The sequence below is a fragment of the Pseudorasbora parva genome, chromosome 5, assembly GCF_024679245.1.
Source record: "Pseudorasbora parva isolate DD20220531a chromosome 5, ASM2467924v1, whole genome shotgun sequence".
NCBI classification, from domain to species: Eukaryota; Metazoa; Chordata; class Actinopteri; order Cypriniformes; family Gobionidae; genus Pseudorasbora; species Pseudorasbora parva.
In genome coordinates, this window is record NC_090176.1 from 34,205,243 (window position 1) to 34,222,908 (window position 17,666).

The 17,666-nt window shown below is 37.1% G+C and overlaps 1 protein-coding gene across 1 annotated transcript; it reads right to left on the bottom strand.

The window, feature by feature from the left end:
• Window positions 1-2,086: 2,086 nt before the first annotated feature.
• Window positions 2,087-10,460, bottom strand: klf5b (Kruppel like factor 5b). The gene is made up of 4 exons (XM_067445048.1): window positions 10,198-10,460; window positions 8,352-9,156; window positions 7,741-7,800; window positions 2,087-4,818 (listed from the first exon to the last, which is right to left on the bottom strand). The coding sequence occupies exons 2-4, from the start codon at window positions 9,142-9,144 to the stop codon at window positions 4,640-4,642; spliced, it is 1,032 nt and encodes a 343-aa protein (XP_067301149.1). The 5' UTR covers window positions 9,145-9,156; window positions 10,198-10,460; the 3' UTR covers window positions 2,087-4,639.
• Between the last annotated feature and the right edge of the window lie 7,206 nt (window positions 10,461-17,666).

Below are 17,666 nucleotides of genomic sequence, written 5' to 3' on the forward strand. Positions count from 1 at the left end.
CACATTGGCATAAAGTCATGTATTTACATTTACTTTACATTGACATTTGAAAACTGTTAATAGAATAAAGATGTTCGGTCCTAAATCCTGAAAAAAAAAACATAGTTTCTGTCCCTATTGATTCCCATGAGAATTTATAATGGATTTTTATAGCATTGGATTTGAGTAATATAACATTAAGTTGCAAGCAACCCATATTTATATTAAAACAAAAACAAAAAAAAAACTATGAAATTCCAGAGAGACGTTAATGGCAAATTATTGTTACGGGTTTGAAAACAAATTGACATCATGACTGAACAGATCTATAGAAGCAAAAATAAACACCATTCAAAAGTTTGGTGTCAGGATTTTTTGCTTTCTAAAATTCTGGGGGGAAAAAAAGAAAAAAATTATAATGGTTTTAAACCAAATTATAACTGTACAACATTGATGAGAAATGTTACTTGAGCAGCAAATCAGATTTCTGAAGGATCATGTGACACTAAAGAGACTGGAGTTATGAGGCTGAAACTTCAGCTTTGACATCACTGGAATTTACTATTTAAAATAGAAATGTAATATTTCACAATATTGCATTGTATGTGTGGGTGTTTGTGTGTATGTGTGCCCTTGTTTATATTACATTGTGGGGAGCAAATGTCCCCATAAGGATAGTAAAACCTGAGATCACCTACATGGGAAGCAGCCAGCGGTCCACACTTTTCAAAATGCTTATAAATCATACAGGATGAGTTTTTTTGAGAAGGTAAAAATGCAGAATGTTTCCTGTGATGGGTAGGTTTAGGGGCACGGGCAGTGTAGGGGGAGAATGTACAGTTTGTGTGATATAAAACCCATTACGATTATTGACAGTCCCGACAAAGATAGTGAACCAGGTGTGCGCGCGTGTGTGTGTGTGTGTGTGTGTGTGTGTGTGTGTGTGTGTGTGTGTGTGTGTGTGTGTGTGTGTGTGTGTGTGTGTGTGTGTGTGTGCGTGAGCCTGTTTATGTGGTTTATGAGGACACAAATTTGTATAACTACATGGGTATTACACTGGTATTACACTATAAATGTGGTTTATGAGGACATATCAAATGGCCTCATAATTCAAATGGCCTTAAAAACATACTAAATTATGTTTTTTTGAGAAGGTAAAAATGCAGAATGTTTCCTGTGATGGGTAGGTTTAGGGGTAGGAGCAGTGTATGGGGATAGAAAATACGGTTTGTACGGTATAAAAACCATTACGCCTATGGAGAGTCCCTGTAAACCACATAGACCAACGTGTGTGTGTGTGTGTGTGTGTGTGTGTGTGTGTGTGTGTGTGTGTGTGTGTGTGTGTGTGTGTGTGTGTGTGTGTGTGTGTGTGTGTGTGTGTGTGTGTGTTGCAATACATGCAGTGTTGGTGAGCATTAGAGACTTGGAAAAAATTGTGAGAATGTAAAACCATTTCAAAAATCTCACCGATCCCAAACTTTTGAATGGGGGTGTATTTGTCGCAGGAAATTTTATAAGACCATAAACAGAATTTTGTGCAAATAATACTTTGATTTATATAAACAATGTATAAATGATTGATATTGCTTCCATACCAGTGTGATTTTGAGGAATAACCCAATGCTTTTTTCCTTACGGATACGAGCAATATCAGTGATCCCTATAAGTGCTTTCAGTAAATGGCATTCACTAAAGAGGATCACAGCTGAGCTACTGTTTGATCCATACTCTCATCTGCAAAGATCATCTAAATGTCAGGTCAAATAGAGAATTAAACTATTGTTCCTTTCCATGAAAGAAAATAAATGAGTTCCCTATTGACACAAGGCTTTTCAAAGATACATGAAGGCATTGGCTTCAAGATAACAATCTCCCTCAGAGACAAAGCAGTCGGGCTGATTCCAGTCATGTTTAACAGGTATTTATATAACATAAAGTTGTTGTTTTTGTTTTTTTTTAGTTTTTAGCCAGCAATCACTAATAATCAAATAACATCACTCTGTTTGGCACAGTTGAATGTGTTGACTTAGCATGCAGCTAGCATGCTAACCTTGCTAAAATGCTTAGCGGCTACACAGATAAAACAAACTATGAGCTGGACAATACTGACCTCAAAAGTGCAGATTGTCTTGTACTTTATTTGGAAATTGTATGTTTATTTGATAAATAGGCCAACTAACATTTGCGTTTAGGACTTGTTAGCACACAACACATAGATCAACATTGTAGTCAGTTCAGTTTATGTTTTTGGTGTATTTGTTCCGGTGTGAGCCTGACTGTTATTTATTTCTGGATGATAGCATCAGTATCTATCACTGTGTGAATTACTCATGTTCATAATTGGTTGCTTATGTAAAAACTGATTCAGAAAATAATATACACCCTAACGATGAAAAGAATGTATTGTCAGGTCATTTCTATGACTGACTCCTTTCTGCTGTTACTCAGTGATTTGTATACAGACAAGATAATTATAGTATCAATTTGAGAGGGTGTTACCACTCAACACTATCAACTTTTTACTCAGGGATTTAAAATCTGACAGCACGTATTAGCAACTGTAACCACACCTACATTTATTCACCTAATCACATGTGAGCCAGGACGACGGGACACTCCAGTTTAACCCGACAGACTAAGACTTTAGAGATCTGCCTCTATATTAAGTCTAATAACAGTGATGATGTACATTTTTAACATCCACTGTACTTAATAGTATCGCAAATTAGAGCGATTAGAGGGTGTGTTTAACATTTTAGTCTCAAGCAGTCTGAACCTTTAATTACAGCAATTAAGAGTTTTCTCTTTCGGGTTTTTGGTCACAAAATGAAGAACTTAGTTACAATTCTTGAATAGAGCTGTGTTCTTCCTCTCTCTTTAACACTGTATTACATTACCTCAGATAAAAACAGACTCCACAAGTCCTCTTGTCTATTTTACTTCCATCTCAATAACAACATCAGCTTGTCATCTGTAATGAGTCCCTTCTGTTATGCATTTACAATCTCTGAAAAAAATAAGGCGGAAAACATTTTTATCACTGTAATGGAAAATAAGAGGTTTTATGAGGCCACACATACAGATGTAACACACCAAAAGCCAAACTAACTAATGTAAACAATCATCTGCTACATTGTTCCACATAATGCAGCCATTTAGAGCACTATTAAGATTTAAAACCATTTCCCAGTAACCCTGTGCACATTTCATGTGAGGGTTGAGTTACATTTTATAAAATAGAAATGAAAAAAATTATAATAATCTGTGCAAAATAAATACACGTCATATGTACATTTAAAGCTATCTTTTATCCCAAACAAATGCATAGTAAGGAAAAATAAACAACTATGGAAGTAATCGATATCCAACCTGTCCTCTTGCCAGGAAAAATACAGCATTTGTACCACTTATTGCATTTCAGTAAAACACAGGAATAAAGGAGTTCGATCAATCTTCAGATTGTGCTCTTTCAAACATTTTTTTCCGACGTAAAGTGAATCCTCTTCGACACATATCATAGTTTGGACTGAATCCAACTCTTTGGTGTTCTGAAGCTACATTTAATTTTCTGATTAACCGGCGACTCCCGCACAAATTTCTGAAGCACTGTTTCTTATCAAGCGCTGCTTTTATGAGACCTTAATTCATTGTGACTCAGCGTTCGTGGCTCACATTCTCATGACTGTTCTGCGGTCCAAGACTACAGCTCTATCTTGATGTTATTTACCTTGCGAAACAAGTACGAGTAGTCACTTACAGCAATATTATGGGTTCAATACAAGTTAAGCTCAGCTGACAGAACTTTTGGGACCACAAAACTCAATTTCAACTTTGAAAGCAAAACAAAACCGGAGAACACTTAGTTATACTTAGAGGCATTTACAATGGAGGTCAATGGGGCCACTTTGTAAATGTTAAAGTTGTATAATTGTTTCAGTTGTATAGCCGAAAGACAAAAATAATATTTTAACATGATTTTAGTGTGAAAATAAAATCACTTATCATTTATTTGTACAACTTTGTTACCGTCAACATAACATCATAAACCCTAAAACAACCATAAAATTATGAGAACAGCTCAAATGTTTACATGTTTAACAGAAGAATGAACGCAAGTCATTTTATAAAGTTATAAGCTTCACATTTCAAATAGGCCCCATTCACTTCCATTGTAAATGATTCAAGTGTAGTTTTACATGAAAACTAGGGACAAGTTGTAACTATTTTTGTGTTAGACAACATTATGCCACAAATGATATCAATTAAGCTTAACTTATTATTAAACCTAGAATATTCCTTTATAGTGGAGTAAAACTGCCTACAAGATCTTGCACATTGTATATTTTACATGGCACCTCAATTCTACAAGGTAAAAAAGGCACATTAAAAGTAGTTATGTCATCAATAATGACCTCAAAGTATACAGACAAACGAAGAAACAAGCAAACGAATGTCCCATCTGGTAATTGAGCCAAGTTCTCATCAATTAGCTGGTTTTGTGACCACAGGAGCCGTACCGGCGGCAGGGTTTGGTCCTGTTGTACCTGATGAACTGCCAAAACCCAAGATTAACCAACACACCCAAATCCTAATTAGTATCATCAACAGAGGTCCTGATAGCCCTCCTGCGGCACCGTCAGAACAAAGAGAGCAGGCAGCTCTAGTTCTGGTGTCTTTTCATGTGGAGGGCCAGGTGGTCCGATCGGGAGAAGCAACGGCTACATACGGCGCACTGGAAAGGTTTGGCCCCCGTGTGCTTCCTGAAGTGGCGCGTTAGCTCGTCGGAGCGGGCGAAGCGCCAGTCGCACCCCTCCCATGAGCACTTGTATGGCTTTTCGCCTGAAATAAAACACAGGGCAATACAGTTTGAGGGGAGATCACCATTACAGTTTCATAGGATAAAATTGTGTACTTCGAAATACTGGCAAGAAAACGTTCTTTCTATCGAGTCGTCCCAATGGGATGCAAACAATAACATACAGTTTGACTGGTATTATCAGATTCACAAACAAATTACACTTTCTATCAGGGTTTTTTCAGTGAACCATATAGAGCATTACCGCTGTCCCAATTATGACCAAATGACTCTTATGAGCCAGTCCTTTTAATGAATCAGGAATCATTTCAAGGAATCATTTGAATCAGTCTCATGGATACTTCAGTGAATTAACTCACCAAAACTGACAGTTACTGAATCATCATGAAATTATCATTACTTACACTTATCATACACTTATCATTACTTAAATGATCATTACTTATCATTACAGTGATGGAACGTTTTACATGAAAAAAACAAAAACATGAATATTAATTATAATTTTATGGTGACACTTTACAATAAGGTCTCATTTGTTAACATTAGATAAAAAGCAACACTGTGTAACTTTTTTAGTTTATTCTTAGCTAAAAACACTTAGTTCTTTCAAAAATATATGTGCTCATTAATGTATATTTACTTCTATCAAGTAATAAAGTATTCTCATAAGTTTATAATATGCCATTGAAAATACATACTGGTGAGGGGTTCGAATGCCGGTCGCCATGTTGCCCCTCCATCTTGAAAGTACATTAGCCAAAGAGGGACATACCCATAAATTCAAGCTTCGCCTTTCGCCTTTTAACACTCGATGGCACCGTGCCGAATGTGAAGAAGGTGATTGCCATGTTAATCTTGGACTAAATCGGCCACCGTAAGAGTTAAACCGAAATCAGAATTGAGAGGAACAGAAACTATTATTCATTGAATGGTCATATACCTTTACACCGCTAGATGGGGGAAAATATCACACAGTGTAGCTTTAATGTATTAAAGGGTTAGTTCAGCCAAAAATGAAATTGATGTAATTAATGACTCTTAATTACTAGGGATTAATGACCCTAATGTAGTTCCACACCCGTAAGACCTACGTTCAACTTCGGAACACAGTTTAAGATATTTTATATTTAGTCCGAAATCGTATGCAAGTGTATGCACACCATACTGTCCATGTCCAGAAAGGGAATAAAAACATAATCAAAGTAGTCCATATGTGACATCAGTCAGTTAATTAGAATCTCTTGAAGCATCAAGAGAGGGGCGGCAGTGGCTCTGGGGCGGCAGTGGCTCAGTGGTTCATGTAGGTTGTCTACAAACCGAAAGGTTAGTGGTTCAATCCCCGGTTCCACCTGACCAAGTGCCGAAGTGTCCATGAGCAAGGCACCTAACCCCAGCTGCTCCCGACGAGCTGGATGGCGCCTTACATGGCTGACATCGCCGTTGGTGTATGAATGGGTGAATGTGAGGCAAAAATGTAAAGCGCTTTGGATGGCCATAGGGTCTGTTAAAAGCGCTATATAAATGCAGTCCATTTACCTTTTACCATCAAAAATACATTTTGGTCCAAAAATCACAAAAACTATTCAGCATTGTCTTCTCTTCCCTGTTTTTTTTAAATCCTCAAATAAAGATTCAAATGCTTATGAATCAGTGAATCGATTCATGATTCCGATCGCCAATCTCACATGATTTCAGCAGTTTGGCAGTTTGACACGCGATCTGAATCATGAATCAATCCGCTGATTCATAACTGTTTGAATCTTTATTTGAGGATTGAAAACAAACAGGGAAGAGAAGACAATGCTGAATAAAGTCATAGTTTTTGTTATTTTTGGACCAAAATGTATTTTTGATGCTTCAAGAGATTCTAATTAATCAACTGATGCCACATTTGGACTACTTTGATGATGTTTTTATTCTCTTTCTGGACATGGACAGTATAGTGTGCCTACACTTGCATACGCTCTCGGACTAAATATAAAATATCTTAAACTGTGTTCCGAAGATGAACGGAGGTCTTACGGGTGTGGAATGACATTAGGGAGAGTAATTAATGACATCAATTTCATTTTTGGATGAACTAACCCTTTAACTAACATGAACTAACCATGAGCAGTTCATTTGTTACTGTATTTGTTAATCTCTGTTATCGTTAGTTAATAAAAATACAGCTATTCATGGTTAGTTCACAGCGCATTAACTAATGTTAACAAGAATTTAAGTATTAGTAAATGTTGAAATTAACATTAACAAAGATAAATAAATGCTTTATAAGTTCAGTTCATTATTAGTTATGTTAACTAATATAGATAACTAACATTAACTAATGAACCTTATTGTAAAGTGTTACAAATTAAACATTTTTTAAAAATGTTTTACAGAATAAATTGATAAATGTCTGTTTTTGGTTGTGTTGATATTTATTAAATAAATAGCAATTGAATGGCATAATTTGGGCCTGGTTGATTTTAACTAATGTTGTTTTTAACAAAAATAAATTTAAATGAAGTTTTATTTAACAAAGTTCGGGAGGAGCACGTTCAGGTAATCAACCAATCAGCACAAGGTATATATAGCCGTCTATCACCTTTGTCCTTGCGACAAGTTTTACAGCATCCCTCCACCACCCCGTCGCCTCACTCTTGGCTGTTTCTATCCCAGTCGAGGAGAGGGGAGTACTCTGGGTTCAGGCCAAATTCCGAGCTCGGAGCCCTCCCCCGGACAGCATGCCAAATACGCAGAAATGTCTATATTTGATTTCATATACGTGTAAACTCATGAACTAATATATTTGTCATGTATCAAGTTTGGACATTTTAACTTTAATACGCCTAAATTACTCCAAATAGAGTATCAGAATCAAATCACTAAATCTGTATTCTATTTAGCTAACTTTATTGAACTATTGTATGACAGCAATTGCTTATAAAAAAAAGTCTTACCTGTGTGAGTACGTAAATGGGCCTTCAAATGTGAGGACTTGGTGTAGACCTTCTTACATCCTGACGAATAATACAATAAATATTAGTATATATATCACAACCCTTACCATTTAAGCCTATATCAATTAAACATTAAAGGTATAGTTCATCCAAAACCTGTATGACTTTAGGGCATTTTGAAAACGGCCTCAGTGTTTTTTGTCCATAACAAAAGACTTGTTCCACAGAAAAATTAAGACTTTCAGGTTTGGAATGATACGAGGATGAATAAACAATGACCAAATTTTCATTCTTGTCTGAACTATCGCTTTAACATTCTGACCAGCTCTGACTTGTCCAGCGCCCTCATATACAATGTCAAAAGGTTTCGCCATTGTGTCCTAAGCCTCTTAGTCAGTCCAACCTAGAGACCGGTAATTGCCAGATGTTTAGTCACGTCAGTCCACAACATCTATTCAACGTTAAATCACCTGAATAGCCATTTACGCCTGAGTTGCATCATATATGTGGAAAAAAGCTGTGGCTTTCTTCTAAGGCCTTGAATATTATGTCAAATAAAGTGCATACTTTAGTCGCATACTAAAGTGTCTAGATGCTCAATTCTATCTCACCTGGTACATCGCAGTGATGTATCCTCCTTTTGTCTAGATCGGGATTGTTCCTGCGGTTGTATTGGGCAGGTACTGACTGAGTTTGGACAGAAAGTGCTGGTCCGGGGGTAAGACACGCCATTTTAGATGCCATGCTGGCAGCATATGACGGAGGTGGTGGTAAATTCTGTATAAGTTCTTTCCTCCTGTCTGGGCTACCTGGTTCTGAGTTGGGAGGGGAGGGTGGTAGATAGGCCGCCCTCTTCTGAGGATGCTGACCAAACTGCGCAGGTAGAGAATACCCACTGCTGCCCATATTACAAAGAGATCTTTCAATATGACTGGGCGTTTGGTGAATGCCATTATATGAGGACATCGGAGGGCATGCAGCATTGTGGGAATCTGTGCAAGAGTGGCCTCCAGGCACATTGGGCTCAAGCTCCGAATTCAACAGCTGAAAAAGCGGAACTTCTGGGAATTCGAGGGACTGCGTCTCCTGCTTGATGTAAACACTGTTACCGGTTTCCGCAACTGGGCTGTAGAGATTTGTGTACTCTGTGTGCGTCATGGAGGGCGCAGTGGTGCCTTGGCAACTGGAGTAGCTGAACGACGAATGCAGTGGTTCCGTCTTTATTGGAGTCGCTGCGGACCGAACAGGTCTGCACATGCCGGTCCGTAGGTAGGTGACATCAGGTAAGAAAACATTCATGTTTATGCTGTATGGCGCGCCTTGGTCCATCGTCAGGGAATTGTCTTGACAAAACTTCTTATGGTCTGTCAAAACGTGAAACTGAGGCGGCAGGTATCCATCCATGTCTTGTCTGATCTGAGGGACAGAACAAAATAGTCGTTCAGTCACCACAAATTGCACAAAAACATAAAATACATGAAAAAAAAACAAGCTTGGTCAGCCATGTCCAATAAGAATCCTCGAAACTGCAACATTAATAAAGGTTTAGCTGCTCTGCATGGTCCTCTTAGCTGGACTGTATTTTTTACCAAATATTGTTATAGTTTTACCAATGTCTGATTCTGTTTTAAAGACTTTTTGAAGTACACGACATGTGTCGTTTTTCACATTGCAGTTCAGGAGAGTAGCTCAGTGAAGGTTGTAGGAGTGTGTGCGTTCTTATGTTCCCATCAGCATTGTCACACTCTACAGTCATTAGTCACATGGTATTTGTGACTCACCTGATTGGCTCAAAACACAACATATTCCCAGCCGAACAACTGCCAATGACATGGGAACTCTAATAGACAAATTTCTTCTCATATGATATGTACCTCTTTAGTGTAAATCCTTTAAGCTTTGTAAACAATGCATAAATTCTTGAGAATGGCAAGACCACTTCAGGGGAATGCATATTCAGCCTGATTGTTTTGTTTTTTGTCTATTATATTTACCTGTACCTACAGTAGATCCACACTCTCAAACTCAAATATTAACTCAAACTGAGTAAAATTCCTGTCATTTGTATGGCAACAAGTCAAGCTTGTGTGCATGTTTAAATACACTATGCGTGTTGCTACCTTACCGAAGAAGGAACCCCCAAGCAAGCTCTCTCTCTCTATCTGCCATCCATAAACTAGGAAATACTCCATCTGAATTTAGAGCCTACAGCTGCTCTGCTGTTATGGAGTTTTCAGATTAAGGTCAGTGCAGAGTTCAGCAAAATTCACCCAGCATGCTTTATATAGGCTATATTACGCACTGGAGAACAACATTAGAAAACATTACTATAAAATGTAAGCTGTGCAGCGATCATGTTGCGCTTTAGATCAAAAGCATAAATATCACTGGCATTTCGGAAAGCATGGCACCCATCACTGTTTACCAATATAACATGCGATTACAGATTCACTCTACCAGAATGTGATGCTTTTATGGACTGTCATTAAATCCACTGTAATCGTCCTCTCTCAATTCCTCGCTCAGTTCTTGGAGGTGTTTTATTCTAGCCGTGGATCCTGCTCAACAAAGCGTTGCCCATAACCGCATGTCCTCCGCTGAAATAAACTGGAGATCACGTCATTCAATATACCGCAAATGAAAACGACACGACAGCCAGCCAGAGATGTCAAGCGCTTTACGCGTTTGACAAGACAAATTACGCAACTGCCTCGTTTCAATGCCTCAAAACAGGGCGGGGCTTTGTCATGATACATTTAGTAATTCACCCAAACAGGTTTTCATGATCTGTAATAGTCTAGTAAAGGAAATGAAACATGGTCATGCACTGTAAAAAAATACCATGCTATGTTTAATAAGAACTATTATTATTATTATTATTATTATTATTATTATTATTATTATTATTATTATTATTATTATTATTATTAGGCTATTATTATTATTATTATTATTATTATTATTATTATTATTATTATTATCATTATTATTGTTGTTGTTGTTGTTTGTTGTTGTTTTACAACGGTTGTAGTTGCCAGAACTTTACCATACAAATACAGACATTTTAGTGAGTAAAATGTATATGCCATTGAATCATAACGTTGATATACCAATTTCTGCTATTATTTAAAAACAAACAAACATAATAACAGCGGTAGAACTTAAAGTTAAATAACACAGGTATAACTTAAAACTCTTACAAAAAACATCATAACACACATAATGCTTAAATAATGGAGTAAACATCAACAAAACATAACATGCTAAATAAACACTCCAATGCACACCGCTGATAACAAAAATATTAGAAGAAATAGGTCTACCTTAAAAAATTCAGTAAGATTTATATCTCTTTAAATGATTACATCTTATTTAAAAATACCTATATATATATATATATTATATATATATATATATATATATATATATATATATATATATATATATATATATATATATATATATATATATATAGACACACACACACACACACACACACACACACACACATACACACACACACACACACACACACACACACACACACACACACACACACACACACACACACACACACACACACACACACACACACACATTTATTTATTTAATTATTTTCAGAAGAAGTCTTTTAAAATAGAATACAATTTTATGGTATATGGTAAGGTACATTATCTAATTAAATGTAGCATTAATCATATTTACTGTAGCATTTTTATTATTATTTTTTCATTCAAATATTGCAGTTTTTATAGTATATAAATAAAGTGAAACTAAACGTCTGAAATTATTTACCAAAATTTGTAATTATTGTCCATAATATATTAATATTTTTTATAATATTATTTATATTTATAATATAATTATAAATAATGACACTGTTTCTCTAACAACACTTGAAGGTAATCTGACCATATAAGCAACATAACTAAAATTATTATTTTGGCAGATCCTTAGTCCCTGTGAATACAGTATGGAATTCTAGGGAATAGATTAATTCACATGTATGCCCCTCTCTTCCTCTCTCTCTTTCTCTCTCCCTTGGGCCATATGTGCTGGTATGCAAAACTGCTTGACTGCACTGCAGCTGCCTGTGTGGATTGCGTGTTCTATGCCAACATGCTAGGAGAAGTGTTGAAGTAGGCAAAGTTGCTGCCAGGGAAAAATATCAGGAATGTTTTGATTAAAATAGCACACGATCATAAACGATCACGAGGAATGCCTTGATAGTCTTCAAAAAGCTAATTTGTGGACAAATTTTATGTCACTTAAGGAAAATCTAGATGAAAGGATTAATACAATCTGTTCAGTGGCGCCTCCAGAAATTTTTCATAGGGGTGGCCAGATGGGGCCACTTAAAATCTTGGGGTGGCACACCAAAACTAGAAACCATAATTTCAGAATTGTATTCTACTGGTGTAGTAAACCGGCCTGTAGCACGTCACGACACATAATTCCGCGTCGTCTTTTACTAAAAAATATTTTTTTACTTATTTACTTACCAGTAGTCTTCGTCTTCTAACGTTAACTTCTTTTAAAACTGTTGACTGACGGGCATGAGCTGACCTGTTGCTGTCTGAGCGCGCAAAGTTTATTAATAAGTCTATTAATTTATGAGGCTCTTCAGTTCAAATTATCCAGTACCAAAATAATAATACTCTTTATTTTCCAAGTTCATAAATGATTTTCAAAACGGATTTGAAAAAAAAAAAACATACACACAAAATGACTTATTTTAAATATAAAATACATATATAAAAGTCTTGGGCATGTCAAAGATTTGTAACAACTTTAGCTTTGATGCATTGTTAGTTTTTGTGCAGCATCAGATTTTTTTCTCTCTCATTTACTGTTCATGGCTGTTTTTGCCCCATTGACTTCCATTATAGCCAAAAAAAAATTATTGGAAAGCCATGACACCATATACTCTTGCATTCTTGATTGTTGGTGGTTTTCCCAGTTGGGAAGAGGTAAAATGTGTAATTTTTACAGTTGATAACCAGGTGGCACCATTAACCCTTTAGATAGGCCTGTGCTGAAGAAAAAAAGAAGAAGCTTAGTGTCTGGCATTTGTATAGAATAACTGCATATAAATGAGGGATTAAAAAAATGTAAATCTGATGCTGCACACAAACTAACAATGCATCAGAGCCAGTGTTGTTACTAATCTTTGACATGTCCAAGACTGTGATAAAAGGTCAAAAAAATATCCAGTCCACAATCACTTTTTATATTGAAAATAAGTTATTTTGTGTGTGTGTGTTTTTTTTTCCAAATCAGTTTTGAATCCGTTTTTGAAAATAATTTATGAACTTAGGCAGTTAAAGAGTGATAAGAGTGACAATGAAACAATGACAGCTGCTCAACAATAAACATGGAATCAAGTATGTAAACTTGCAACAGAACACATTTTAAAGTATTTTACTTTTGATTATTTTATTTCTTTCTAAAGATCTCTTTAGTAGCCTGTATTGGTGTACTTTAAAGGGATAGTTCCCCCAAAAATGAAATTTCTGTCATCATTTACTCTCCCTCATGATGTTCCAAACCTGTATGAGTTTCTTCGTTCTGTTGAACATAAAAGAATAGGCTATATTTTGAAGAACGTTTGTAACCAAATGTTTGCTTTGGGGGCAACATTGACTTCCATGGTAGGAATGTGTCTTCATATGTGTTCTACATAAAGAAATGCATACAGGTTTGGAACAACTTGAGGGTGAGGAAATGATGACAGATTTTTCATTTTGGGTGCACTGTCTCTTTAAGCAGTCATTCTAAACCAGTAACCACTTTACTGGCAATTCTGAAATTCAAAAATGTTTAATCCTCTTTATTAATTTACTATTATTCCTATATTATTATGTAATTATTTGTCCCATTTTAATCTAAATATTTTTTAAATATCAAACTGCTAAATGATAAATTGATAACATTAATAGGCTATAATCTATTAATTAACCGTTCTAATATCTAGAAAAATAAGTCTGCTAAGCTCTGATAATGTATGGAATATTATATTATGCATTAAAAAAAACAATAGGCCTACCTTTAGTTCTCGGATGTGTCTGTCATCGCATGCTTTAAGTCAGACAGTCTGAGACACTGAAATGCTTCTCTGCAAAGGGTGCAGTTTGTCTTAGGTTCATCTTAAGTTATTGGACAGACCCACTCATGATACCTTTTTTTTTTATTCAGCCCTATATCTGGAAATCCTCTCGCGTTCAAACTGTGGACGCGAGCTCGACATGTTTTTTAAAAACCGCGCAAGTTTCCAGCGCATGCTCTCGAGACTCCGTCGCTATGGCAGCAAAGCGCCGCTAAAACCCAATCTTGTGCATCGCGTCATTTTGCTTATTCTAAATATTGATTGGGACTAGTACCTAGCGTCCCCCCCCAAACCTACGCCATGGCCAGCGGGGTGGCCAGTGGGGTGGCCAGGGGTTGGCCAGGGGTGGCCGTGGCCACCCCTGGCCACCCCCTGGTGGCGCCACTGAATCTGTTATGCAGTAAAAATATCAAAATCAAAATTTACAAGAAGCCAAACAGACATGTTTGCCTGCCTGAATAATTGTAGCAGACTTGCATCCTAGTTCCTATCCAAATGTTGCTGATTATGTTATGAAAATGTTTCCTGGAATATGGATTTAATTTTATTATGAAAGGAAATCAATGTTACACGTAAAATGTCTCATGTAACCCTGGTTTCCTGAGAAAGGGAACGAGACACTGCGTCCCCTAGAGGACACTATGGGGAATACCTTCAATCACCACAATCACCATGTCTCAGTCAGCTCCCTAGTTCAGTAGTCAAGTCACTGATCAGGTAGTCGGCCATTTTAACGGGTTTCTCAATCGCAGAATCCTCCCAGGGCACTGAAATGTCAGCTACCTAAAAAGTCATCGATGCTCAATATGTAGCCTTAACAGAAGTTCTGAAGTGCTTATATTTCAGCATAAACATATTTTTTTTAGACAGTTAATGAACACAATATAGCTAACATTGATTATTTATTTATGGATTATTTATTTATGGATGCAGTTTCTCGTTCCCCTTCTCCCATAACCAGCCATAAGTTACACGTAGGGCACCAAGTGCTGAGGGGGCAACCACAAAAAAATTCTCTCAATAAAAAACAATAAAAGAAAAACTAGTTGTTTTAATAACTCTTTTTAACATCAAGCAAGTCACATAAGTAACAGTTGTGCCCAGTACACTTTTCACAATGTTGAAGTAACCTATTAAAATCATTCAGATATTGCGTGCCGTTGTGATATGCATATTGCAATATGTATACAAGTTGAGTTTTTACCAAAAAGTTATATTTTGGTTTCATCTGACTGTGGCGGAGTGAGTGTTATGAAGGTGAGGCGGAACACCAATTATACACGTACTCAGCAAATTCAAATAGAGCTCACTTTCCGACTACGCCACCTCGGGAATTACACCCAAGGAATTTAGTGCGCCCCCTAAAGGCACGCACAGGTTCGCGTCGCCATATAAGTCAGAGACATAAGTAATAGTACAAAAGTATTTTATTAACAGTATAAAAAAGGGAGTATTACCAGACAGTCACACTCATCTCATTAAAGATTCAATTATTTATGGCAAAGGACCTGGGCTTACCGTCAGGGGCAGTCTCAGGTCAAATAATCACCCTTAAATCACGTCACTCACTCAGCTCAGTGCACACACACACACTAATGTCAGTGAAGAGCACGGCACACAGTGAAGGAAGCCACCACCCAAAGAAGGCCACTCGTCTGCCCCCGGTGCCCAGATCCTGCCAACAAGATGGAGAAAGCGGTTAAAAATGGTGACAGCAGTACAAATAAGCAAAAAGAAATTTGTTAATACTATAAATATAAACTCAAATGCAGTTCCATGGAACGACCCAGCTACTTGGTTCTACCCCGGTCTGCACGAATCAAAAAGCACAAATAAGTAAAAGAGAACCCAAAAAAAGACACTCAGATTAAACAATCACTATACAATAATCAAAACAAATTGGCCGTAGCTCAGAAGTCATTGAATGACAAAGTATAGTCAACAAATCACAATACGTAAATTGAAATCAAAACACAAATTCAAAAGTACAAGAAAACTGATTGGAAATCGTTTAAAGAAATAAACAGAAGAACAGTTAAAGATAGTACTGATACACGTCTGCAATCAGAGCTTAAAAGTACAACAAATCTCAATTGGAAAGACACAATAACATAGATGGCTCATTAGAAACCCTTCAGGTCGTCGCTAAACACGGAACTATCCCGTGCAGGAAACAGAACAGCAACTTTAATGGGCACAGAGCATCGGAGCACAGCACTTGATTAGAACGCAGCCATTTCCCTCATCACGCGCCTAAAAACAAACAGAAGATGTTACTCTGCCATTCATTCTCCCTAGACTTCAGGCTCGAGCAAATATACTCACGATAGAACATACAGCGTTGAAGTTAGTATCCTGAATTCCAGTAACACATGGAGGCAGATATCCTGATAACACGCGGCGGTGGAGAAAACAGATGGACTTTAAACGATATAAAACATACAGATTAGCGCCCGCTCAGCTGACGCAGCCCATAGACCCGCACAATCGTTGAACATAAACGCTCTCCTTACCGTCTCAGATGTCCACATTTGATTACTCAGCCGACAACATACTAGTTACCACAGTAAGTGGTCCAGAAACTTCAGCGGTCTCTAGAAGCGGCAGTCGCATGTCAACAGTCCAAGCCAACACGAGCAGCAGCGGCGCGTCAATGACGTCACGGCCCTTGAAAGTGACACACCTCTACAACTGGCACCCCGTGCTCTTATACACCCATAGTCCCAGCTCATTGGGCAAACTTCAGATTATAAAGAAATGGGAGGGGATAATAGCCCATCCTGCCACATGACCATATGACATTCTCACAATCCTCTTCTGGATCATCCAAATGATATCTAGTAAACTTCAGACAGGCCTGGCCATGTACTGGCTTAAGCAGGGGGTCACGTCTGGCACTGCAGGATTTGAGTCCCTGGCGGCATAGTTTGTTACTGATGGTAGCCTTTGCTACTTTGGTTCCAGCTCTCTGCAGGTCATTCACTAGGTCCCCCCGTGTGGTTCTGGGATTTTTGCTCACGGTTCTTGAGAACATTTTGACCCCACAGGGTGAGATCTTGCGTGGATCCCCAGATCGAGGGAGATCATCCAGGGTCTTTTATGTCTTACATTTTCTAATAATTGCTCCCACAGTTCTTCACACCAAGCTGCTTACCTATTGTAGATTCAGTCTTCCCAGCCTGGTGCAGGTCTACAATTTTGTTTCTGGTGTCCTTTGACAGCTCTTTGGTCTTGGCCATAGTGGAGTTTGGAGTCTGATCGTTTGAGGTTGTGGACAGGTGTATTTTATACTGATAGCAAGTTCATTATAAAAAAAAATTAAATTATAATTTTTTTTTAAACAAAAATAATCGTCCACCCCTATTAATGCGTCTTTATTTACCTGGATGTTCTTGATGTTGAGGTTTAGGTTGATATAACTATATATTATCAACTCAAGCAAATAATTTTTGGTATTTAAATGTTAGCATTACATTTTTTGTTTGTTTACATTGATGTTAAAATTATATTGTCCGATTTATGACATACATTTTTGCTAAAATACTGCTGATCACTTTCAGAAGTTGTAGTGATGCTTTCTTTTCCCAGAGAGAATGTGGAACACATAAATAATACCATTCTCAGTTTTCAAATACTTTTTATTTATTTAATTTAAATAGATTTTACAAACTAATAGCAATATAATATCGCATATCGAATATCGCATTATTTAAGAAGATATCACATATCACATTTTTCTTCATTATCGCACAGCCCTAGTCCTGGAGTGGCCTAGCCAATCTCCAGATCTCAACCCCACAGAGAATCTTTGGAAAGAGTT

Coding starts and splice junctions, on each gene's coding strand:
- klf5b (XM_067445048.1), bottom strand. CDS start 9,144: ATGGATGGATACCTGCCGCCTCAGTTTCACGTTTTGACAGACCATAAG. Junction 7,801..8,351: donor ACATCACTGCGATGTACCAG/GTGAGATAGAAT, acceptor ATTATTCGTCAG/GATGTAAGAAGGTCTACACC. Junction 4,819..7,740: donor CCATTTACGTACTCACACAG/GTAAGACTTTTT, acceptor GTTTTATTTCAG/GCGAAAAGCCATACAAGTGC.